This window comes from Colletotrichum fructicola (genome assembly GCF_000319635.2).
Source record: "Colletotrichum fructicola Nara gc5 chromosome Unknown KSG_Nara_v1_contig06, whole genome shotgun sequence".
Classification (NCBI taxonomy): domain Eukaryota; kingdom Fungi; phylum Ascomycota; class Sordariomycetes; order Glomerellales; family Glomerellaceae; genus Colletotrichum; species Colletotrichum fructicola.
This window is the reverse complement of record NW_027094056.1, coordinates 2,131,379-2,155,648: the sequence shown is the minus strand read 5'-3', so window position 1 is coordinate 2,155,648 and position 24,270 is coordinate 2,131,379. Positions and strand designations below refer to the sequence as shown.

Below are 24,270 nucleotides of genomic sequence, written 5' to 3'. Positions count from 1 at the left end.
GTTTCTTTTTGCATAACTTGGAGTAAACGCAGGCAAACTATCGCTGCTTTTGCATTCTGGATGAACAACTCCATCACACAAAAGGTCGCTCTTTTCGGTATCGATCATCTCAAGGGCCCTCGCCCGACAAAGTGAGGCCGGCGGCATATATGGCGTCCGAAGGCTGCCCACTCTCCTCGTTGTTGTGACGGCCAATGCAAAGGCTCGACGCTCTTTTACGCCCCCTAAGAAGACCCCGCGACGGCAATCACGAATGTGGCTGTCAATACTTTCCTTCGCCTTTCTGGCCATTGGGCTGTTCATCGACGGCATTTCAGGTCGCCTTCATGTCATCGATAAGAGACAGTATCAGGATGTCGTCAGCTGGGACGAGCAATCACTTTTCGTCAATGGAGAACGGGCGATGATATTTTCTGGAGAGATACATCCGTTCCGCATACCTGTTCCAGGTCTGTACCTGGATGTATTCCAGAAAGTCAGGGCTCTCGGCCTCAACACCGTTTCTTTCTACGTTGATTGGGCACTTCTGGAGGGGAAGGAGGGAAACATCGTCACAGACGGCATATTCGATCTCCAGCCATTCTTCGATGCTGCGACGGAGGCTGGCGTCTTTCTCATCGCGCGGCCTGGACCATACATCAACGCCGAGGTCTCTGGCGGCGGATTCCCCGGGTGGTTATCAAGGCTGCGCGCTCGCCTGCGGACGAGTGATCCTGAGTTTCTTTCTGCTACGGATAACTACATGGAAACAATTTGCGCAATCATCGCTGATAACCAAATCACGAACGGAGGACCGGTCATCCTTTTCCAGCCGGAGAATGAGTACACCAACTTCGAAAAGGGGCGGTCTCCCGACGGGGAGTACTTTCAGTATGTCATTGACCAGGCTCGGAAGGCCGGTATCGTGGTTCCCATGATTAGCAACGACGCCAGACCTGAAGGCCACAACGCACCTGACACGGGTGTGGGCGCTGCTGATATTTACGGCTATGACGGATACCCTTTAGGGTTCGACTGTGGTAATCCAGACGTATGGCCGGCTAACAAGCTTCCAACCAACTATCGTCGACTGCATCTCTCACAAAGCCCCAGTACTCCGAATTCCATCCTGGAGTTTCAGGGCGGGTCTTTCGATCCGTGGGGCGGTCATGGTTTCGAAAACTGCGCCGCACTCACCAACCACGAGTTTGAGCGGGTATTCTACAAGAACAACCTGGCGGCGGGTGTGTCCATCTTTAACGTATACATGCTCTTTGGTGGAACAAATTGGGGCAACTTGGGCCACCCAGGAGGTTACACTTCATACGACTATGGCGCCGCCATCAAGGAGGATAGAAGCGTCGCTAGGGAGAAGTATTCGGAGTTGAAGCTCGAAGCACAATTCTTGAAGGTCTCGCCATCGTACCTGACAGCAAAGCCAGTGAATAGGACTTCGTGGGCACTCAGTGGTAACCCAAGGATACTCATGACGTGGCTGCGTCAACATGATGGGCCATCGTACTTCGTCGTTCGCCACAGAAATTACTCCAGCCTGGACACGTCATACTACTTCCCGATATTGCAGACCTCAAGGGGGCCGGTTCGCCCTGGGTTTATTGGTAACAAGCTCCGGCTTGGTCCGCGGGATTCAAAAGTTCACGTGGCCGATTACCCTGTTGGCGACTGGACCTTGCTTTACTGTACTGCCGAAATCTTCACTTGGCAAAAGTTCGAGAACAGTGCTATTCTAATGGTGTATGGGGGACCCGACGAATGGCACGAGATGGCTATCATGGACACATTTGAACACCCGACATTTCAAGAGGGATACGATATCCATTTCAGATACTTCAAAGGTAGCTTGGTTCTGAAGTGGAAGACTTCAGAGCAGCGACGGGTTATCACTGTTGGTGATCTATGGATCTATATCTTGGGTCAGTATTTATGATTCAGAGCCTTTCTTGATGGAACAGCCGCTAATATCTCCCAGATCGCAACTCAGCGTATAACTACTGGGTAGCCGACCAACCGGCCGAAGATGGCTCTTCCTATGGTACAACTATCATGAATCCTGTATCGCTCATCGTGAACGGAGGATACCTCATCCGGTCCGTCTGGTTCGAAGAAGAAATGCTCAAGATCCAAGGCGATTTCAACCAAACCACCGAACTGGAGATCATTGGTGTCAATGTCACTACGCTCACTACGCTGGAGATCAATGACAGGCAAACGGATTTTACCACGAATAAGCTTGGTAACATGCTTGCAAGACCATCGCTATCGGATGCCACACCCGTCGTGCCGGAGTTGGCTGCACTTAGGTGGTATTACACGGACTCGCTCCCTGAAGTTGTCGCAGGATACGACGACTCTGCTTGGACACGCGCAGACCACGATTCGTCCAATAACACGGTTGCTAACCTTACGACCCCAGTGTCTCTTTTTGCTTCGGATTATGGCTTCCACAGCGGTACCATCATATATCGAGGCTATTTTGTTGCGAATGGCACCGAGAACCTGTTCAATGTGACTACCCAGGGTGGTTCAGGTTTTGCAAGCTCCGTCTGGCTTAACGACACTTTCCTCGGTTCTTTCACGAATGGACCTGACGCCTCGGGCGACAACACTGCAAGCTACCCCATCACAAACCTCACTGCAGACGTCACACACATTCTCACCATCCTAGTCGACACTATGGGTCTAGAAGAGAACTTCATCATTGCGACTGATATGATGAAAACACCGCGCGGCATCTTGGACTATAACTTGACGTCACCCTCCGGCTCCATAACAAACATCACAACTTGGAAGCTCACGGGAAACTTGGGTGGCGAAGACTACCACGAGAAGTTCTGGGGGCCCTTGAACGAGGGCGGTCTCTATTTCGAGCGGCAAGGATACCATCTCCCCTTCCCATCTGAGCTTTCTGAACTAGGGTCGCCGTTCGATGGCACCACATCTCCGGGAGTTTCATTCTACGGCACAAGACTGATCCTCGATCTTCCATGGAAGGATCTCGATATCCCACTTTCCTTCGTCTTTGACGACATCTCCGACTCGGACGGAGCTTATCGCGCCATTCTATACGTCAACGGGTTCCAGTACGGGAAATACGTAAGCAACATTGGCCCACAGACAAGATTTCCCGTTCCCGAAGGCGTCCTGAACTACAATGGTGACAACTGGATCGGGCTTGGTGTCTGGGCTTTGGAAGAGGGTGGAGCGAAAATCAACAACTTTCGCCTCGAGGTTGATGGTACTGCCATCACGACCGGACGGTATCCAGTTGAATTCCAACCTGGCCCCGAGTGGTCGCAACGTGAGGAAGCATATTAATCTTAGAGCCGTCAATAGATACCCAGTATTGCCTTACAGTAAATATTTCGAAGTAGTAATATGGATCAATGCCCTCAGGTCTGACCCAGCCCTGAGACATGACAAGCCTACTAATCACTTTCGCGTGGACGAACCCTCTGCCCACGTGCCATCGTTCGGTAGCTGCTACAGCCGCCAAAGACACAGAGTGACCTCGGAAAGTCATCCTCTAACCTCCCCGGTCTTCTCACCTTGTCATGATGCACAGATCGCCAGTCAAAGAACCAAGAGCAACCAAAGGACTTGCCTTGCCGACAGACACATTGTCTCAGCCCCCATCGACTCCTCTTGCCTCCCGAATCAGATGAGCATTGCCACCAATCACCACCTGTCAGACGTGACTGCTCCTTCTTGTCTTGGCTGCCTCGACGCACGAGAATCAGACATCGGGAACGTTGTTTCAGCGGAAGGCTTCCGCATATCAGAGACATTAATGTGGTTCAGTCTTACGTCAAAAACATTTTCTCTGTACTGTTTCAAATCCCGAGACTGGACCTGCAAGATACGTCGCAAAGTTCAGCCGCAACAGGCATACATCTTTGGCAAACAGTAAACACACCAACATGGACGACCTGATCTTGTGTACGAATCAATTGTGAGAGCCTCGTCACTTGCGAGCCTCTTTGAACGTGGAAAAGATAATCTACATGCATGGGTGTTCCTCGACCATAATGTTGGTAGAACCCTCCAAGAAACAACTGTCAACTCGTCCCTGAAATGCGTAGGGTAAAACGCGAATGACAAATGACCACCCTGAGCCCCCCGTTGGAAAACCGATACACCTTGTTGATGCCCTTTTAACTCCCTGAAAAAAGAGATCCTGGCTTGTTTCCTTTTCCCTGAAATTGGTTATCCCGATAAAAGTAGATAATCCGCGAACAATGAGAAAGCTTAGGCCGGATTGCTGCAGCCTGCGCGAGCCGTACGCACGCTACCCATGTCGCTCAGCTCCGTTCCATCGCGGTCTTCCTGTTGGCTTGTCTTAAAAGCGCGCTGGGCGTCGGCAAGAGCGTTGATGGATCTGGGCCTTTTCTCGAAAGAGCAGATGGCTGCAAGCAGCATGGCGCCGCAAACACTGGTCAAGAAGATGATCTGATCTTTGAACGCGACTGCGTAAACCTCCTGAATACGCCGTTGGAGTTCCGGGGTGAAGTGAACAGATGCCGTGGGAGTCGAATGCATCGTGTCGAGCTGTGACGAGTTCAGAATGTGGACGAGTGAGTCTATGCGGTTGTGGAAAAGGACGGTGCAAACAGCCACACCGATGCAACTACCCAGCACGCGAGCTTGAGCAATGAGTCCTTGAGCAACAGCCTTGTCCTCCTCGACAGCAGCGACGATGGTTGAGGCACCGAAAGACACTCCAACCCCAAGTCCAACAATGAGAGTAAATCCGTACGCGGGCACGAAAGACGAATCGACGTTAGCGAGCGACAACATGAGCCCAATTCCAAGCAATTGCGTAATCGATGCCGCAACCATGAGGTAGGACGTGTGATTGAACTTGCGGCAGATCGCACCGGCCAGGAAGGATCCAACAGCAGTGCCTGATAGCATGGGAAGGAGGTGAACTCCAGCACTGAGGGGAGTTGCGTGTTGCAAGACTTGCATGCGTTCGGGAATGGCAACTGTCAAGACAACGTAAGGGGCTCCGGTCAGGAAGGCGACGATGAGACCGCAGATGTAGGGGCGGCGGTGGGCGAGAGCGGCGGTAAAGACAGGCTCCATGTGGACGCATCGGATGTGGTTATGGTGTTCGCAATACTTCTTATTAAGGAAGGTCTCCCAGCCAACGAAAATGATCCAGCAAAAACCAGAGGCGCAGAAAGCCGCGATGATTTGGACACTGTTCCACTCGTAGACCCGAGAGCCGCCCCTCTCGATAGCGAAAACGAGGGTGATGGAGGCAACAAGGAGACTCATCATGCCGACCAGGTCAACCCTCATGAAGGCACGCAACGAGAAGATATGGTGTGCGCGGCGTTCGGCCGGGAAGAACAGCATGATACAGGTGCTAGCGAATAAGCCGATGGGTAGATTAATACCGAAAATCCAGCGCCAGCTGACCTTGGAGGTGATGGCTCCTCCTAGAACTGGACCCAAAAGGAAAGCGAGGGCGAGAGTAATACCGATTAAAGCTCCCATGTGACTCGGGTTTTTGGCAGGACCATGTTCGAGGAGGCAGATTTGAGCAAGGCTGTAGAGACCGGCACCTCCAATGCCCTTCAAAGCGCGGAAGATGATCAGGGATGTCATGCTCCAAGCGGCGGTGCAGCCAGTTGAGCAGAGTAGAAAGATGGTCCAGCTGACGAAGAGGATGAGCTTTCGGCCGTAGATGTCGCTTAGCTTGGAAACACCGACGGAGCACCCCATGTACGTAAGGAGGTAGGCGAGAAGAATCCAAGAGGCATTGGCGTGGTCTTGAAACTCCTCGGAGATGCTCATGAGAGACGTGGCGATTACTGACGTATCCAGAGTCGAGATGAACAGGCCCAGAAGGATACTACGAAATTAGCTTGTATCGTCGGAATGGAAGCATGCTCTTTTACCTGAAGACGAGAAGAACGCCATGGACCTTGTCCGAAAGACGCGGCTTGCGTTGGGGACCACTTTGGACCTGAGGAGGAGAAGAATTGGCGGCGGCGAATCCAGCAGTGTCGCCCAGGGATGGGTTGGGGTATGAGAGAGGCTGGGCGATTCGCTCGTTGGACGCGGCAGGTTGCTGAGGGGCTTCCATGGTGAATGGTGATGAGCTCGATCGACCGAGGATGCGGAGGTTTCGATTATTTCGGCAATGAGTGCGAGAGGCAACGGAAGTATCTCAACCTCTTCCTCGAAAGAACTTGGAGCACGTCTTCGATCCTTGCTGTCGCGGAGTACGGCTTGCAGAGACGCAAGATGGGGGATCCGAGAAGTAGAGGAAGGGAATTGAGTTGATGGTAATCTGTGGGAGGATGAAACGAGGGAAGGAAGAATTGTAGATTGGGTGTGGGAAGTGATAGGGAATGGTTGAGGCAGAGGAAGGGGCAGGGATGAAAATTTGGAAAGGGCTTGACCGGACACAAAGGGGAAGGGCAGCTCTGGGGCTTCACAACACAACTTCTTGCCCTACCAACCCTATGTCAGATCTGGAGAAGTAATTGAAAGGGCAAGAGCAGAAGAGGCTTGCCCTCGCCAGTAAGAAGTGATCCTCTGAAAGAAAGTGAAGGCAGAGCCTCAGTGTTGCTGATGCTGATAGGTCCACGGTCACCTGGCCGATGTAAGAATGATGTCGTGGTGAAGCTTCCTTCAAGGCGAGAGCATATGTGAGCACACTCCTGCCCCTGGCTGAACGTGGCAGACAAGACAGAGTGAAGAGGGAGGGAGACACACACAACTGCACAGCTGTTGGCCTGGGACAGCGGCCATAGTGCATTACATATAATGATGGAAGCCCTCTCGAAGGTGGGCAAGATCCTCAATGCATCTACCCAGAATGCCCGAGACACCTACTTTCAAGAGCAATGCTAGCAGCACTTCTCGCCAGCCTGAGCTTGAAATCTTCTCTGACAGTTTCACCCAGGCGAAGACACGGATGATGACGGGTGCTGTGCAATGTTGGACAAAGCTAGGGCGTCAAGACTTAACGAAGGTCATAAAGGGTCCCTTTCTGTACCTTGCATCCAACTGTACCGACTGCATAACTAAGGACAAGACGTCTTCTACTAAGTCTGGGGCCGAGATGAGATGTCAAGGGAAGCCAAAAGGCACGTTGCTAGTTCTCTTGGGGCATAGTGCTTGTACCGGTAGATTCGCCAAATCTGACAGCGTTGGTTTCTCAGATACGGTATCGTCGCCACCATGCAGCCAAGGACACCTCCCGTTGTCGTACCACCCCGAGACCCTTCACTGGCCGAGGTCATGGCTGTCGTAAGTGAGCCACTCAGGTGAGCTGAGGAAGTTGGGGGCATCTTATAACAAGCGACACTGTTTTACCCCGGCTCAGGAGAGCCGGCTCTGCAGGAAGTTGACTGGCTGTCTATTGTTGCTGCTGCGAACCGACCGTGTCACCTCGTGCCTCCTCAGCTTTCTGGTCTGAGAGGCACGAGCGAGGCGGGGTGACGAAACTCCTGCTGGATCGGTGTACCTCCAAATGCCACCACGCTCTGGTGTCTTATGCGTCAAACCCCCACTTGGGACGTTGTGCCGTGAGATGCCTCGTGGTTGAGTAGCCATCATCCCGAGACCTGATCCGCTAAGGCGCCACAGGATCCTTCAAGAATGCAGCTTTTGCGAACGATCATATTCAGAAATGCAGAGTAGAAGTCGAGATGGGATAAAACGAACGAGATTTCCTCGGCTTTGTAGGCTAGGAAAACAAAGGTCATTGAGCCTGAATCTTGTGCGACTTCGCGTTGAATTCCCCTAATGGTCCGGGGAAGCGCGGGAGAAGTGATGCTTGCTGGAGATCGGAGCCGGAGAAGCGGCAAGTCCAAGCGTCTTTTCATAGGATAAAATGGTGTGTGTGCCACAAGCCAGTGGAGGGCACACCTCTTCATCTCGACTTATCAGGTGTTGTACTTCATGCTGTATCACCCGAAGTCGTTCGTCTTGGCAATCGACTGGTCACCTTTCAACATGAAGCCAGTGCCATTTCCAGCTCGGGTTCAGTTCTCTCCCACGATTGGTTTCACAGGCGAGATATGCTGGCGTTCTGTGGCTGGAAAGGGGATGAAGATGGCTGCGACCAACCCCTTGTAAAAGTAAAGATGAACTGAAGGAGGCCCGGACCAAAGACACTGTGTGTGAAGTCGGATCGGATCAAGTTCGGACCGAAGTATACTGACCTCTCTTTACTACATGCAGGGGGGCTTTGGACCGCCAGCTTCGTCTTAACCCTCTCAAGGTCAACTGAACGAAACGAAGCAGTTATCTGGAATGCAACCTCTTTAATATGAACTTCAAGTATTCCTGCTCCAGCGATCATATCAGCAGATTCAATTCCGCTGCTCCGGTGGTTATGCCATTTTCGACGACGTTCGATGTCCGGTCTGCCCGCTCTGTCAGACGATTGGTTTGCAATTATGTCTCAATAAGGGTTCCTGCATGTACCATGCTGGCACATCAACCAACATCAAAGATGCCGCCTTTCCAAGAGCGGATTTTCTCGGCTTTGAAGTCACGCTCCACGACAACGTCAAGTTAGCCTCGGATCAGAAGCTTGGATTTGGATGGTGGTGGGTTACAGCGGCTTGGGGGCGAGGCGGACAAGACTTGCTTCGAATGCAGTCGTTCCACATACGGCCAAATCCAAAATGTGCTCGGCGACCCCATGCTTTCGATACCGGCGGACTGCTCTGCCACAAGGCACGGTTATCAAGTGAAGCCGCAAATCCTGGCCGACCCGTTGAAGAGGAGCCTCCATCTCGGGGACGGAAGGATTGGTATTTTTAGGGGGGCAGTGCTTCTCGCGGATGAAGAGCAAACTACTGTGGTATTTCAGGAGTCAATCACAGGACCCTCTGGAGGTGCCTCGGGCGTTCCATGTGTCCTCGGCCCGAGACTGAACTGTGGAACTGGAGATTTGGGACCTCTCTCTGATACAACCCGCAGCTACCATGAGGACGTGAACTCTGACAATCGTGATGGCAGAAATGCTGACCTTTTGCAACCCAGTTGCTCAGGTCATACTGTCTGACGTCCCATCCCTCGAAAACGTGGGATGATTGGCAGCCCAGCACCGTGGCAAAGCGTACCAGAGTCGTGATATCGACACTGACTCGGGACCCCCTTTCCGGACCTGGCTACCTCCCTCACTGGTCGTGCTACAAACGCTCTTCATGATCTGGGGTACCTTGAGATGGAGGATTCAGCACCGCCCAATACGCCCGAGATTGAAGCTGCCATGGGCTGTGAAGTTGACAACACCAGCGAGCTAGTGTTCCTGGTACATTTTGTTTGAGAAATACGGTGAAGAGGACGTTCCGAGGCACCATCCCGACCAAATGTGGGGATATCTGCAAGTTGAGCTCTAGCTGCAGCAACGTAGAACAAAGTTTCTGTCCCCTTCCCACTGTTCCCTGCGGCCCCCAACGGCCCTATGTCAGAGGGCTGATTGCATGCCAAAGCTGACTGCGCCTCCAACTTATTCTATTCCAAGCTCCTTCCGACAACTTTGAGGTCATCGTCATCCAAGGTGTCGTTCATGCGCTAGAATCTTATAGCCTTCGATGACTTTTGGCCATTGCCTTCCATGATCACGGGCCAAGGGGCCATGCCATAGATCAGTTCTCAAAAGACGTTTGGCTTACTTATACCCACATGGCAGCCCTTCATTCATGATCATTGAACAAAGAACAAGGCCTACAATGACAGTCAGATCCACATGAAGGCGGCCTTCTGCACATGCCGCCGGTCATCTACACCACACCAAAAGAGTTGCGTTTACCCAAAGGGGCAGCTTTTGGGGTCCAAGAAGCCTGAGTGGTGACTAGAAGAGTATTTACCTTCGGGAGAACACCGCTGCTTCTCTGTGAAGAAGGGGGGTTGCATTTGGTGGCGGTTTCCTGAAGTGTTGACCACGATCGGAGCGGCCCATTCACCCTCACATTCACTTCACCTCCACACCTCACCTCACCTCACGTCGACACTAGCCCTTTTCGTCAGGGCACCCGCCCTCGTTCTTGACCTTGGTCTGTTTACTTCCAGATCAAGAGAAAAGTCTTCTCCATCTCAACTCCTCTGAAAACTTTTCATCCTCCCTCACCTTCTCTTCCTCCTGGACATCTCCATCTCCCTCTTCCTGCTTCCTCTCCCCCCTCAGAGCACTCTACACAACAGGAGGAGCGCTTCTTTCACACAAAGATCATTGTACAAACGCATTCTTTTACTTGTTCATTCTTGCTGATTGCACAATCGTTTCTTTCACCATACCCCGTCGGAGTCCCGTTCGAGTACGCGATCTGATCGTGTCGGGATGGACAAGAGCGAGAAGATGGAGGACATTGCCATCATTGGCATGGCCTGCCGCTTCCCCGGCGACGCCACGACGCCCGAGAAGCTCTGGCAGATGATGGTCAACAAGGAGTCTGCTTGGTCCGAATTCCCCAAGGATCGTCTCAATATTGACGGATACTATCATCCGAGCGGCGACCGTCAAGGCAGCGTACGTATCTGACAATTTCATCCCATATTCCATCGTCTGATGCGAGATGACTGACTGAGTGCTTCCAGATTTCTTTCAAGGGTGCGCATTTCATCAAGAACGACGTAGCTGCATTTGACGCGTCGGTAAGTGCTGCGATGGTCACGCCTATGGCTATCTGTTCGCGTTTCTTTCTGACTTCGTGATCTAGTTCTTCTCAATCATGGCCGAAGACGCAAAAGCGATCGACCCCCAGCAGCGCTTCCTCCTCGAGGTTTCCTACGAGGCACTTGAAAATGGTATGTCGCCTCTTTCGTCCTAAGAGAATCCAACTTAACATGTCCCAGCTGGTCTTCGAACCGAGGATCTCAAAGGCAGCCCCACGGCTGTCTACGTCGGCTCTTTCGTCAAAGGTATGTTCTGGCTGCGGTCCTTGTCTCACTCAATTCTGACACTCCCTAGATTACGAGCAGATCTGTCTGCGTGACATGGACTGGCAGCCCCAGTATGCTGCAACTGGCACCGGAAATGCCATCATGGCCAACCGTGTCTCTTACACATATGATTTCAAGGGCCCGAGCATGACTCTCGACACCGGCTGCAGCGGTAGTTTGGTCGCGGTTCATCTGGCTGCGCAAGCCCTCCGCACTGGTGATTGCGATTTGGTAAGTCTTCCGATGAAAACAAACGTACTGCGCATGCTAACGTCTCAGGCTCTCGCTGCCGGAGCTGGCTTGATTCTTACACCGAACACCATGATGCCCATGACAGCTCTCAACTTCCTCAGCCCCGATGGCAAGTGTTTTGCTTTCGACTCCCGCGCCAATGGCTATGGTCGTGGAGAGGGTATTGGCTTCGTCGTCTTGAAGAAGATGTCTCATGCTCTCAGAGACAACGACACCATCCGAGCCGTCATTCGCGGCACCCACGTCAACCAAGATGGTCTCACTACAGGTAAGTCACGGCATATGATCCAAGTACAACTGAAAATGCTCTAACCATAACCACAGGCATCACGCTTCCCAGCAAGGAGGCTCAGGTCGCCAACATCCGCAGTCTTTACTCAAAGTACAACCTTGAGATGCAGCAGACCGCCTTCGTCGAGTGTCACGGCACCGGAACCCAGGCCGGAGATTTCAGAGAGCTCAGCGCCATCTCGGAGACACTTGCTGCCGACAGACCAAAGGACAAGCCCATCTTTGTCGGTTCTGTCAAGACGAACATTGGCCATTTGGAGGGTGCTGCAGGAGTCGCTGGCCTGATCAAGGGCGTCCTGCTCACCGAGAAGGGACAGATCCCTCCCAACATCAACTTTAGAAGGGGAAATCCCAATATCGACTTCGAGAACTGGAAGGTGAAGGTAGGTTTCGGAATCGCTCCGCGCCCTTGAAGTTGATGCTGACATTGATATCTCAGGTGCCCACCGATCTTACCAGCTGGCCGGTCGACGGCCCTCGCCAAGTCAGTGTGAACTGCTTTGGCTTCGGCGGTACGAACGCTCATGCTGTTCTTGACGAGCCCTCGCGTTACTTTTCCGCTCGCAAGATCGTGGGAAACCACAACTCTACCATTGACGCTGATTCTAACCTTCAATCTACCCCTCTTGTCACCAGTGGCCCTCAGCTCTTCGTTTTCTCGTCAAACGAGCGCAATGGTGTTTCACGCCTCATGAGCACGCATGCTCAGCACATCGGCTGTATTCCCAAGCTGCCTCAGTCTGACGCCAACGACTATGCCTACACGCTTGCATGCCGTCGCTCCGTCATGGAGTGGAAAGACTTTGTTGTCGCAAATGGCCAATCCGAGTTGATCAAGAAGCTTGCCACCAGAAAGGATCAAGATTACATTCGATCAAACCGCGACAGCAAGCTCAAGATTGCTTTCATCTTCTGTGGACAGGGTGCCCAGTGGCCTCAGATGGGACGCGAGCTCATGTCCTTCGGTCCATTCAAAACCAGTCTCGAGGCTGCGGCTGCTTACATCAAGACCCTCGGCAGCGACTTCGACCTCATCGAGGAGATTATGAAGGACAAGCAGGAAACACGCATCCAAGAGCCTCAGATCTCGCAGCCTGCCACGACCGCCATCCAGGTAGCGCTTGTCGATCTTCTCCGTGCTTTCAGCGTTACCCCCAGCAGTGTCGTCGGTCACTCTTCTGGCGAGATCGCGGCAGCATACGCGTCTTCTTGCATTGATTCGGAGACTGCCTGGGCGTTGGCCTACCACCGTGGCTACAGCGCTTCACTCCTTCAAACCAACGCGCCTCAGATCAAGGGCAAGATGTGCGCTGTGAGAATGTCTTGCGAAGACGCTCAGCGGCACCTTGAGAACAAAGCTCAGCACAGAGATCTCGGCATTGCCTGCGTGAACAGCCCGACCTCAGTGACGATCTCTGGCAGTGTCGGCGACATCGATTGGTTGCGAGACGAGTTGAAGAAATGCCAGGTTCTCTGCAAAATCCTGGACGTCGACATTGCTTACCATTCCCGCCACATGAAGCTGGTCGAGGAGGACTACAAAGACCTCATCAAGCACACTCGCACGACTGATTCTCCTACCGGAGTCCAATTCTTTTCTTCGGTCCAAGGTCGTCTTGTCCAGGGCGGTTCTCTCGGATACTCATACTGGACAGACAACCTGGTTTCTCCCGTTCAGTTTGTCGAAGCTGTCAAATCCTTGATGGAGTCTGATCATCAGCCGGACCTGCTCATTGAGCTCAGTCCCCACGGCACTCTTGAGTCGGCCCTTTCTGAGATCATCGACGCGCACAGTCACAACATCAAGCCGGCGTACTTGCCGCTTATGCGTCGCTCGAAGGATGCTTCTGTTACGGCTCTCGAGGCTATCGGCGGTGTTTGGGCGCGGGGATACCCGGTTGACATGCTGAGTGTCATATCGAAGTAAGTCGTTTGGGATTCTCTTTTCTGAGCCGAGCTAACCAATTTCAGGGGCAACACCGCGGGTTCTTACAAGACGCTCGTCAATCTGCCTTCATACCCTTGGAATCACCAGAAGCAGTTTTGGCACGAGTCCCACACCTGCACTGAGCATCGATTCCGCAACTTTGGCCGCGAAGACCTCATCGGAGCTCCATCCCCTGACGCCACCACGTTCGAGCCTCGCTGGAGAGGATTCTTCCGCATTGCTGAGAATCCTTGGGTGCAAGACCACCGCGTCCAGAAGACCATCGTATACCCAGCTGCGGGAATGGTGACCATGGCCCTCCAGGCTGCCAGCCAATTGTCGATGGACGTGACCGACGTGCTTGGCTTCCAAGTCACCAACTTGCGCATCGAGCGAGCCATGATCATCCCGTCCACCGCCTTCGGACTCGAGTACTCGCTCAACCTGAAGCAGATTACAACGAAGCCCGAAGCCGACCCCGAGTGGGAGTTTTCCATCTACTCGAAGCAGGAACAGGGCGCCTGGATTCGACACGCTGACGGTCATGTCAAGATTCGACGAAGCACCACTGCGTCTCCTCTTTCTACGGGCGGCAGCAAGGAGAAGTACTCGGAGGTTCAGGCGCTGTGCGACAAGTCGCTTCCGCCGCGTCAGCTGTACGAAATCCTGGATGTCGTGGGTCTGAACTACGGCCCCTGCTTCCAGAACGTCGTCTCCATCTCGACCTACCGCAACGCTTGCATCAGCAAGGTCCGAGTACCGGATACAAAGTCCAAGATGCCCTGCAACTTTGAGTACGCCCACGTCATTCACCCGGCGACCCTTGACTCGATGTTCCAGACGCTCTTCGCCATCGACAGCAAGCCCATGGTTCCGTCCATGATTGACAGCATCTTTGTGGCCGCCGAAATCTCGCGCGACATTGGTTACGAATTCACGGGATACGCGACGGCCGAGAGATCGGGCCTCCGTGACGCCAAGGGCTCGATCACCATGGTCTCTGGCCAGGACGGCTGGGACTTACCTTCTGTCGTGGTCGAAGGCTTGCACCTCACAGCTCTCGCGACTCCTTCGGTCGAGGAGGGCGGCTTCATCCCCAACCACCGCAACCTGTGCTCCGAGATCGTCTGGAAGGAGAATTACGTGACGTCTACCACTGAAGACTTCGACCACATGCTTTCCCTGGCGGCGCACAAGTACCCCTCTCTCGCTGTTCTGCAGTGCGGTGGTAACGAGCAACTGGCCAAGCACGTCTTGGAGGTTCTATCTGAAGGCGGCGCCCCCCGCGTGTCTCGCTACACTGTCCTTGATGGTTCGACATTCTCTGTCCTGAAGAAGGAATGCGAGCATTCTTCAGCATTGAACGTTTTGGAGCAGCGCAACTGGCCCGGCGATAAGGAGAAATTTCCCAGATACAACATCGTCATCACCGCCAAAGATTCTAGTATTGACCAAGAGGAAGCATTCAACCTTCTTGCTCCAGAGGGTCTGCTCCTCAACGAAGTCTCGCACCTCGCTTGCGATGAGGGAACGGATGACTTGGATGAACTCAGTCAACCAGCAGATGCTCACCATCTCCGCGCTACGTACGAGCTAGAGGCGGACGATGCCATGAGCCCGTGGGTAATCGAGCAGCACTTCGAGGCGCGCTTCTTTGTCAACAAAGTCGATATGGCTTCGGCGGGCGAGGTTGTCATCATTGTCCCCGACGATGTCGTTCTAGACCTTGTAGGTCTTGTCAACGCTCTTATCCAGCTCTTCCTCGACAAAGGCTTCAAGGTCATCATCAGCACTGTGTCTAATGTCGAAACCTTTTACGGCAAGAACTGCATCTCTCTTGTTGAGGTCTGCGACAACTTTGTGTACAACTGGACCGAGGAGCAGTTCAACGACTTCCACAAGCTGCGAGAGACCGCCAAGAGTGTCTTGTGGGTTACTCGTTCGGCGAACCGTCATCCTACGGATCCTCGCAACGCGCCCATCATTGCCCTTGCTCGAACAATCCTGTCTGAAGACCCCCAGAAGACTATTGTCACTCTTGATCTCGACGCAGATACCTCCATCGACTCGGCTTCGCTGCCGCATACTATCTGGACCGTTGCAGAGTCGATCCTGACGAAGTGCCCAGAGGCTGAATTCGCCGAAGAAGACGGCAAGCTTTACATCCCGAGACTGATGCCCCTGAATGCGCTGAATAAGTTGATCGAGAGCGAGTCGCACATCCAGCTGGAGAACGTGCAAGTTTTTGATCCGTCTGCTGTCAAGACCTCTTACGAGATGGTCATCTCGAAGCCCGGTATCGCCGCCGACAGCTTCCACTTCGTCGAGAACCGTTTCACGTCGCCCCTGGGCCAGCACGAAGTTGAGATTAGAACCGTGAGCGCCTCTTTGTCCAGCGACGACCTTCAGACTGCAATGGGTCGCACCACCGAAGTCAGGCTTGGTCTTGATGTGATGGGTGTTGTTACCAGAGTTGGATCTGCCGTGAAAGACTACCACCGCGGCAAGCAGGTCATGGCCATCGTTCCCGGTGCCTTCAAGTCGGTCCATCGCGTTGATCAGAAGCTTGTCAAGTCTGTACCGCTCCCCATCGAGCGTTGTCATTTCACTCCAAGTGGCTTCATCGCTGCCTCCTACGCTCTGCACACCATCGGCCGCCTGTCTTCGAAGAAGAAGGTTCTTATCCACGCAGGTGCTAGCGCGTATGGCCAAGCCGCTCTTCGGATTGCGAGCCATATTGGAGCTGAGATCTTTACCACTGTTCTCAATGATACTTCGGGTGATCAGCGAAAGACCCTTCGAGACTCCCACGGTCTGCCTGACGACCACATCCTGGATGCTAGCTCAGAGTCATTCGTTGCTGATGTTCTTGCCACTGGCAAAGTGGATGTCGTCTACAACCCCACCCAAGAGCACATCGTGATGAACGCAAAGTGTGTCAAAGCATGTAAGTCAATTCCAATTATCCATTCATCTCTATCAAAGCTAACAAGTTTACAGCGGGATGCATCATTCAGCTCGCGGACAAGACTGGATCAGCTATCCAAGCCCCTGTCTCGACTACCATGTTCGTCAAGCTCGACCTGAGTGTACTCCTCGAGGAAGACCCCGAGCTCGTCATGGAACTCTTCCAGCACGTCGACCAGCTCATGCCGAAGCGCATGCCAAAGACCTTCAGCCTCCAGTGCGACCCCGTCCGCCGCTTCGACATGTCCGACTTCGAGAGCGCCTTCAAGCACATGGACAAGGAACCCTACCTCGGCCTGACCGTGATGGAAGCCAAGCCCGAGACCTGTGCCCCCGTGGCCAAGGAGATGCACACCAAGTCGCTTGCCTCGGTCATCGAGCCCGACGGCACTTACGTCCTCGCAGGCGGTCTTGGAGGTCTTGGACGCAGCATCGCCAAGCTTCTTGCAGACAACGGCGCGAAGAAGCTGGTGTTCCTTTCGCGTTCCGGCGGTGGACCTGATGCTGAGGCTTTTCTGAAGAGCCTGAAGGGTGTTCATGCTCGTTCTATTGCGGTGGATATCATGGATACGGATGCTCTGGAGCGCCTTGTGCCTGAGCTTGGAAAGGTTTCTGGTGTTGTTCAGTGTGCTGCTGTTCTTCAGGTATGTCAGCCCCTTTCGTTGTCGTTCCCTCTCACCGTCGTTCTTCATCCACTAACATCAGCCATAGGATGCTCTCTTTGAGAAGATGACCCATGCCGACTGGACCACTGCCTTTGGACCCAAGGCCGTTGGCGCCTCCAACCTCGTCGACGTCTTCGGCACCGACCCCTCCTCGCCCTCGCCCGCCTCCGCTCCCTGGTTCTTATTCCTCTCCTCCGCCTCTGGAATAATCGGAAACCGCGGCCAAGCCAACTACGCCGCCGCCAACGCTGTTCAGGACGCTCTCGCTCACAGCGTCTCCCGCGCCACGTCCCTCGACCTGGGCCCCGTCCTCGAGGCGGGGATGCTGGTCGGGGACGAGGAGACCCTGGGAAAGCTCCGGGGCGCCGGCTTCTACGGCATCCGCCACGACGACTTTATAGAGATGGTCTCCCGCGCCATCACCGGCGAAGTCGTCCCCGGCGTCCGCACGCCCCCCCAGATCGTCTCTGGCGTCGGCACCGGTGGCCTCATCCGCCAGAACAACCCCGGCGACCCCTTCTGGTCCCGCACCGCCATGTACTCGTACATGAACACCGTCGACATTCCGGTAACCGCGCCGGACGACAACGCCGGACAGGGCCCTGGCGAGGACGACGTGAAGAGAATGCTGGCCAAGTGCGGCGGACGGGAGGAGGCGGCGGTCATCATCACCGCTGGCCTGGTCCAGCTCTTGGCGAAGGCCATGAGCCTCCTCCCGGAGGAGATTGATCCGGAGAAGGCGCCCAGCGCGTACGGCGTCGACTCCCTCGTTGCCGTTGGCATCAGGAATTAGATATTCCGCAACGCCGGGGGAGTCGACGCCTCGGTCTTCGAGATCCTTGGGGAGACGTCAATCAAGGGGCTGGCTGGTGTTGTTGCAGACCGCGGAAAGTGGTGAATACGGGGTTGGATAGGGGGGTAATGGCAAGCAAGGACAGTGTGGATAGACGGGGAGATCGTACATGACCAGGCCACGTATAGGCGACGTCTTTAAGAACATTCATTCATATATAAGTTCTCTTGGTGATCTTGCTATGCGGTGATGTTCCTCTTGATGCCTCATCTAGGAGGAAGACGACGTCTTCATTGCGTTTCATTCACAAATGGGACCTACTCTACGCCGTGATGTTCATCTGATGTCTCTGGTAAATGGTCGCAAGATCATCATCCTTCAAAATGGAAACCCTTGGTGGTGCTGGCAGTCGCTCCTAGCCCTTTCATATGTGCTGATGCTCAACTGATGACACCTTGTACCTGTTTGGGCTGAATACATTGCCGCAAGGAGCACTACTTCAACACTTGGAGCGTACAGACTTTCTAGGCCGGAAGACCCTGGTGGTGTCGGCAATCGCTCCTAGTCAATTTTATCCTTGCCCCTACTTGAGTCTAAAAAGTACGCAGCCAATAATCAGCCCGAAGCGACCTGACCCGTGCCAAAATGCAAGATCACTTTCGGCAGGGTTGATTTCACGAAAGATTGGGTGACCAACGGCCTCTCACGCCGTCGGCCGGCCAAGCCCGACTCAGCATGCCAACTAATGGGAATGAGGCTCTGGGCTGGCGAGTGACGAGAAGAGGCGACGTAAGGGGAAAGGAAAGCGGCAGAGATTTATGACCAGTCAGAAATGGCACGGCGGCCAAGCCGTCGCATGCCTCACTCAGGTCGACTTTTTCTTCCCTTTCCGTGAGACTAGGAAGAGTCGTGGCACCAGCAGTTTTCGGTTGCGGCTTGGGGCTGACTGCGGGCAGCCGGGTTGTTGAGACATATGTAAGGTATGCCTTGAGAGACACACGGAACTTTGGAATGCGCAGCATCGCAATTCTCTTTTTTTCGATGATGATGATGATGAAGGCCACCTTGATACCTTGCCGTAACCAAGGTAGGAGGCTGAAGCGGGCTTGTCAGTAGCATGCACATGAAAAGTGTACTTCTCAGAGCAGTCAAACCGAATGGGATGAACCGCAGCCTCATTGAAGGCAAAATTTGAAGAGGAGGTGCCTAACCTCACCTGGCTGAGGAAAGGACAAGCGGGACCACGGCGCAGTGCGGCAGCACATTGGCGACACCGAACGACTGCTTTAGGATGGAAGGTTCGGGACGGCAGGTGCTGCATCATATACTGCATGGATGAATGGAAGGCCGGATGAACGACCTATCAAAACGCCGGAAAGTAAGGTACCTACCAGGCGAGGCTCTATTGAGGCATTGCAGTGCATGATGGTCAGTGTCGACCGAGCCTGCCTCAACTGAGTCCCATCCCTGCAAAATTGACGAAGTACTTTCCAAACGCAGGCAGCGACCGGGGGAGGTGGGGCCGCCTTCACTGTCCACCGGGCACAGCAGGTACCTCCCCAAAGTGCCTGAGGTGCGGTTGCCACAGTACCAAAAGTAAACCACGCGCCCCCAATTAACGCGTCGCGCCTGCCTCCAACATGACATCAATTAAAAAAAGGCACCACTGATAAGATAAGGCGGCAAGCGCACTTGTCTACCTCCCCCGGTGAGTTAAGGAAAGGTGAGGTAGGTACCTACCAACGGCCCAGGATCAGGGTCCTTCCATGGGCATCTTCAGCGATCACGAAGTCGAGAAGGCAGAAAGAACCTCGCCTTTTTTTCCTCGTCGTCGCACTTACCAAAAGAACATCCCCCACATCACAGCTTAGGACAACGACGGTTTGGGGTTGCCTGGCAGGCACGATCCGACAACTCCCTCCGTCTTCTCCTGTGCACCTTCCTTCTCGTCGCTCTCCTCGCCATTTCCGTCCGTTGGTCGCCCCTCCTTTTTCTCTTCCGTCCACCTCTTCTGCCAGCGCCTATTTATTACCCTTCCACATCGGCAAGCCACCGTCTAGGTTTTGAAGGTACCGCTTGGGAGACTTGGCTATTGCAGACAATCCCACAGCCTGCAGCGCAACCTCAATTTCTGGACCAACAGATGTTGCAGTACCGCGCCACCCCAGAGTACACCTACACCTGGCTGCCTTCTGCAGGTCGCCTCATTTGACACTGCCCGCACACCACTGCGTCCGCCTCTGCGCGACCGGGACGACAAAAATGGCTGACGGCCCCGTCGCTGCCACCGACGAGGCTCTTCGCGCTGCTGCCGAAGAGCTTCTCGAAGCCCAAGACGAACACGACTTTGAACTCGCCATCGCCCACTCCCTCGAAGACGGTCCCGACGACGCCCACACGAGCCCCGCAGAGAAGCAGGAAGCTTGGAAGAAGGTCGAAGCTTCGCAGAAAAAGGTCGAGGATAAGAAGCGACAGAAGCAAAGCTTGGAGAAGTCTTTACAGGCGGCCAAGAAAGCGGCCGAGAACGCACGCAACCCTTCGAGCAAGAAGAACGGCAAGATGGATACGTTTCCGATCGATATCAACGGCTGGGGAGGTATGTGTTTCTTCTCTTGTTTCTCAATCTGCTCTCGGACATACCTGTCATCACCGCACTGGTTGCCGCCGCGATGTAGGCAACTGTCTCGGAGAGGGCCTGTTTCACATCATTCTTGCTAGCTCGAAAACCTCTGCTTCGCATCCGAAGCCATCATCACTTCACTTTTTGCCAGGCCTCCTTCATGGCCAATCCCTTTCTTTCCAGTATCCTATACCTTCTATTCTTTCGCGATATATAAGAACTTCACAGACTGACCTGCTGCAGCCACATATCCGTATAGGCCGCCGAATGCCGCCAGCTCCTCAACGGTTCAAAGCATTCCGAGGACCCCTTGGGACATGGGCAGCTCAGGTTATGCACAGCCTTCCCCTGCTGGCAGCTCCTTCACCCCGCAGTTTTTCGGCAACGATGGTGGTCGATCTACGCCCTCCAACAACAAGAGATCGCACGGATCTACCTCATTCGACTATTCTAGTCAGGGTCGCAACAAGGCTCCGCGCACTAACGATGCGTCGGCGGACGTCATCGACCTTACGGGGTAAGTAGCCATCTCAGTCTAGCATCAAGGATGAGAATACAGACCGTGAAGAAGGAAGACAAGGCTAACAAATGCCAGGGACGATGACTCGATCAACGCATCCGTCTCGCGCTCGAGACAGCAATACCACCAGCAAAGACACCAACGGCCCTCAGCGGCGAGCAGCTGGCAGGGTGGCCCAGCAGATATGTTGTCTGGTGGCTCGGCGTTCGGATCAAGCCCCATCCCTCCCGAGTTGGACTTCCAGTCCGGCTTTGACCAGTTTACGAGCCAGTACTTGAACGGCTTTCCTGACGCGGGCCCAGCCTACAATCAGATGAAAAACTTTGCAGGGTCTTCATCTCGAGCAAGCGCTACACCCATCGATTCCATGCCCTCCATGCCCGGAGCCTTCATCTCAGACGAGGAGGAGGATTATGAAAGTCCCTTCGTTTCTGCCAGCCAGTACCTCCGCGGACAAAGCCACCCTTACCAGCCCGCTCTCAGCACCGCTGAAGTCATCAGTAGAACTAGGAATTTCAACTTCATGGATCTGACTGACGGGTCGGGAAATCCCCTGGATGCTCGTGTTGCGTCAATCATGCAGGATATCCACGACGACCCTCGTAGATCCCGAGAAGAAGTCGAGGCGCTCTTGAAAAACGTGCACGCAGGCATGGACATCCCCGAGGAGGATCGCGAGGGAACACCGGATGCCATGAGATATCCTCTCTACGCTCACCAGAGAGTTGCTCTCACTTGGATGAAGCGTCAGGAGAACGGAACCAATAAGGGAGGCATTCTTGCCGACGACATGGGCCTGGGAAAAACGATCTCTGTCCTGTCCTTGCTGGTATCTCATAAGGCAGAGTCCGGCCCCAAAGTATGTGCTCGTCTTTTGATCTGAACTCTTCACCCTGCTGACCTGATTTCAACAGACGACCCTCATCGTGGCCCCACTCTCTCTCATTCGGCAGTGGGAAGAGGAGATCAAAAAGAAGATCAAGTCGGACGATGCCCTTTCGGTTTTTGTGTTCCACAACCAGCAAAGGATGAAGGCAACGGAGCTCATGAAGTACGATGTCGTCTTGACTACTTACGGAACTTTGGTATCCGACAAGAAGAAGCTGGCAAACTGGTGGAAGGATCTGAACGGGCGCCAAGCCAACACCAAGACGGATCCTAGTCTCGCCAGCGCAGTCTCCTTCTTCCACCCCAATCATTCGATGTTCTACCGTGTGGTTCTGGACGAGAGTCAGATGATCAAGAACCACAAGGCGCAGTCATCTAACGCGGCTGCTGCGCTGCAAAGCAAGTACCGCTGGTGCCTGTCAGGAACTCCGATGATGAATGGCGTCGACGAGCTCTACTCGCTGTACAATTTCCTCAAGATCAAGCCGTACTGCGAGTGGACGGCGTTCCGCAGGGCTTTCGGAGTACTCTTTGGCAAGAAAGGCGACCCCAAGGCCCAGGCGATGCGCAACCTCCAAGTTCTCCTGAAGGCAACACTCTTGCGACGCACAAAGACCTCCGAGATTGACGGAAAGCCCATCTTACAACTGCCCGAGAAGAAAGAGGAGGTTGTGTACGCCGAGTTGGACGAAGACGAGCGTCAGTACTACACGGATCTGGAGACCAAATCCCAAGTGCAGATCAACAAATACCTTCGCAAGGGTACTCTGGGCAAGCACTACTCACACGTTCTTGTGCTGCTGCTTCGTCTGCGCCAGACTTGCTGCCACCCTCACCTTCTTCTTGACTCGGATGAGGCGGTTCCTGACGTGGATGATGGGATGCTGGAGCGCGTGAAGCAACTTTCTCCTGCAGTCGTTCTTCGACTCACTGAGAAGTCTCGCGCTCTCAATAACGCCAACGCCGACGCTATTGACGAAGGCTTTGAGTGTCCCATCTGCTACGACATAATGCCGGATCCTACCATTCCCCTTCCGTGTGGTCATGAGCTTTGCGCTGGCTGCCTGAAGCAGCACGTTGACAACGCCAGACGCGACAACATTCGGAACGGTGAGGAAAACGGCCACGTTAAGTGCGCTGTCTGCAGAGGCCCGCTCGATCCGCAAAACATCATCACCTTCTCAGCGTTCAAGAAGGTTCACATGCCTGATGAGAATAGCGGAAGTTCAGAAGAGGGTGAAGAGTCTGACGGCTCTGTTTGGAGCGACGATGAAGAAGATGAAGACGACGAGGACGCCGAGGACGCCGACAAGAACGGCAACCTCAAAGACTTTGTCGTCGGCGACGACATCTACGATAAGATTAGTGATGATGACGACGATAGCTCGTCCGCCGGCCCACATGCCACTCCGGAGCCGAAGCGCAAGGCGTCTAAGAAGAAGGGCAAGAAGAAGATTACATCTCCTAGTAAGGAGGACAAGAAGAGACTGAAGAAGATCAAGGGTACCATGTTGCATTCTCTCCGCAAAGACGCCAAGAAGAACGCTACTGCCTGGCGAGATTACACCAAGTACCTCAGCCACCACTGGCTCAGCTCGGCCAAGGCAAGGGCTTGCATGGATCTTCTGCGCCGGATCCAGGAGACTGGCGAGAAGACCATTGTGTTCTCTCAATGGACCATGTTGCTGGATCTTCTCGAGGTGGCCATGAAGAAGGACGGCCTCAACATTAAGCATTGCCGCTACACGGGCGAGATGACCATGGCCCAGCGCGACAACGCCGCTTTCGATTTCACGACCGACCCTAGAATCAAAGTCATGCTGGTCTCGCTGCGAGCTGGAAATGCTGGTCTCAACCTCGTTGCCGCTTCCAACGTCGTGATCATGGATCCATTCTGGAACCCCTACATTGAGATGCAGGCTATTGACCGAGCACATCGTATAGGTCAACAGAAGCCCGTCAAGGTCTACCGCATCCTGACCCAGCAGACGGTCGAGGACCGTATTGTGCAGCTTCAAGAGAAGAAGCGCGAGACCGTTGATGCTGCTCTAGATGAGCGCGAGGGTGCCAAGTTGGCCGGTCTGAGCTTGACGGAACTGCGTTTCTTGTTCAACCTCTAAACAAACACCCGCAGTGCACCATGCCACACGTAAGAACCGTGTTCACGCAGTATCCGACAAAATTCGCTTTCCGCCCATCCTGTCTGCGCTATGAGCGCCGTCTCTTATTCCTTGGTACCGTATCTGGAGTCCGGCAGAGGAGGAAAAGGCCATGTTCATGGAATGTCACCTGGGAGGTTTACGATTCTTACGACTTTTTTTCGTCATTTGCATTACTACATGGGCTTGGCTGGCATAGGAAGGTATGGGAAGGAACACGGTCATACAGGAGACGCTTCACAGCGGGATACCAGGTAGATCCGATAGAGATCAATTG

At 53.9% G+C, this 24,270-nt stretch overlaps 4 protein-coding genes across 4 annotated transcripts; 3 read left to right on the top strand and 1 right to left on the bottom strand.

Annotated features, from left to right (window-relative positions):
• Positions 1–253: 253 nt before the first annotated feature.
• lacA-0 (putative beta-galactosidase A) lies at positions 254–3,315 on the top strand (the record flags this gene model as incomplete). The annotated part of the gene is made up of 2 exons (XM_032020369.1): positions 254–1,913; positions 1,970–3,315. 2 exons carry the CDS (start codon positions 254–256, stop codon positions 3,313–3,315), a joined length of 3,006 nt encoding a protein of 1,001 aa, XP_031892617.1.
• Positions 3,316–4,245: 930 nt separating this feature from the next.
• bmr3 (Multidrug resistance protein 3) lies at positions 4,246–6,091 on the bottom strand (the record flags this gene model as incomplete). The annotated part of the gene is made up of 2 exons (XM_032020380.1): positions 4,246–5,857; positions 5,904–6,091. 2 exons carry the CDS (start codon positions 6,089–6,091, stop codon positions 4,246–4,248), a joined length of 1,800 nt encoding a protein of 599 aa, XP_031892618.1.
• Positions 6,092–10,309: 4,218 nt separating this feature from the next.
• On the top strand, positions 10,310–17,806 carry rads1 (Reducing polyketide synthase rads1; the record flags this gene model as incomplete). The annotated part of the gene is made up of 11 exons (XM_032020391.1): positions 10,310–10,498; positions 10,567–10,623; positions 10,689–10,776; positions 10,825–10,890; positions 10,940–11,142; positions 11,191–11,431; positions 11,488–11,837; positions 11,894–13,377; positions 13,426–16,328; positions 16,382–16,992; positions 17,060–17,806. The coding sequence occupies 11 exons, from the start codon at positions 10,310–10,312 to the stop codon at positions 17,804–17,806; spliced, it is 6,939 nt and encodes a 2,312-aa protein (XP_031892623.1).
• Positions 17,807–20,068: 2,262 nt separating this feature from the next.
• Positions 20,069–23,954, top strand: CGGC5_v010883 (putative ATP-dependent helicase; the record flags this gene model as incomplete). Its single annotated transcript, XM_032020403.1, has 4 exons — positions 20,069–20,402; positions 20,670–20,943; positions 21,022–21,805; positions 21,861–23,954. 4 exons carry the CDS (start codon positions 20,069–20,071, stop codon positions 23,952–23,954), a joined length of 3,486 nt encoding a protein of 1,161 aa, XP_031892624.1.
• Positions 23,955–24,270: the final 316 nt, after the last annotated feature.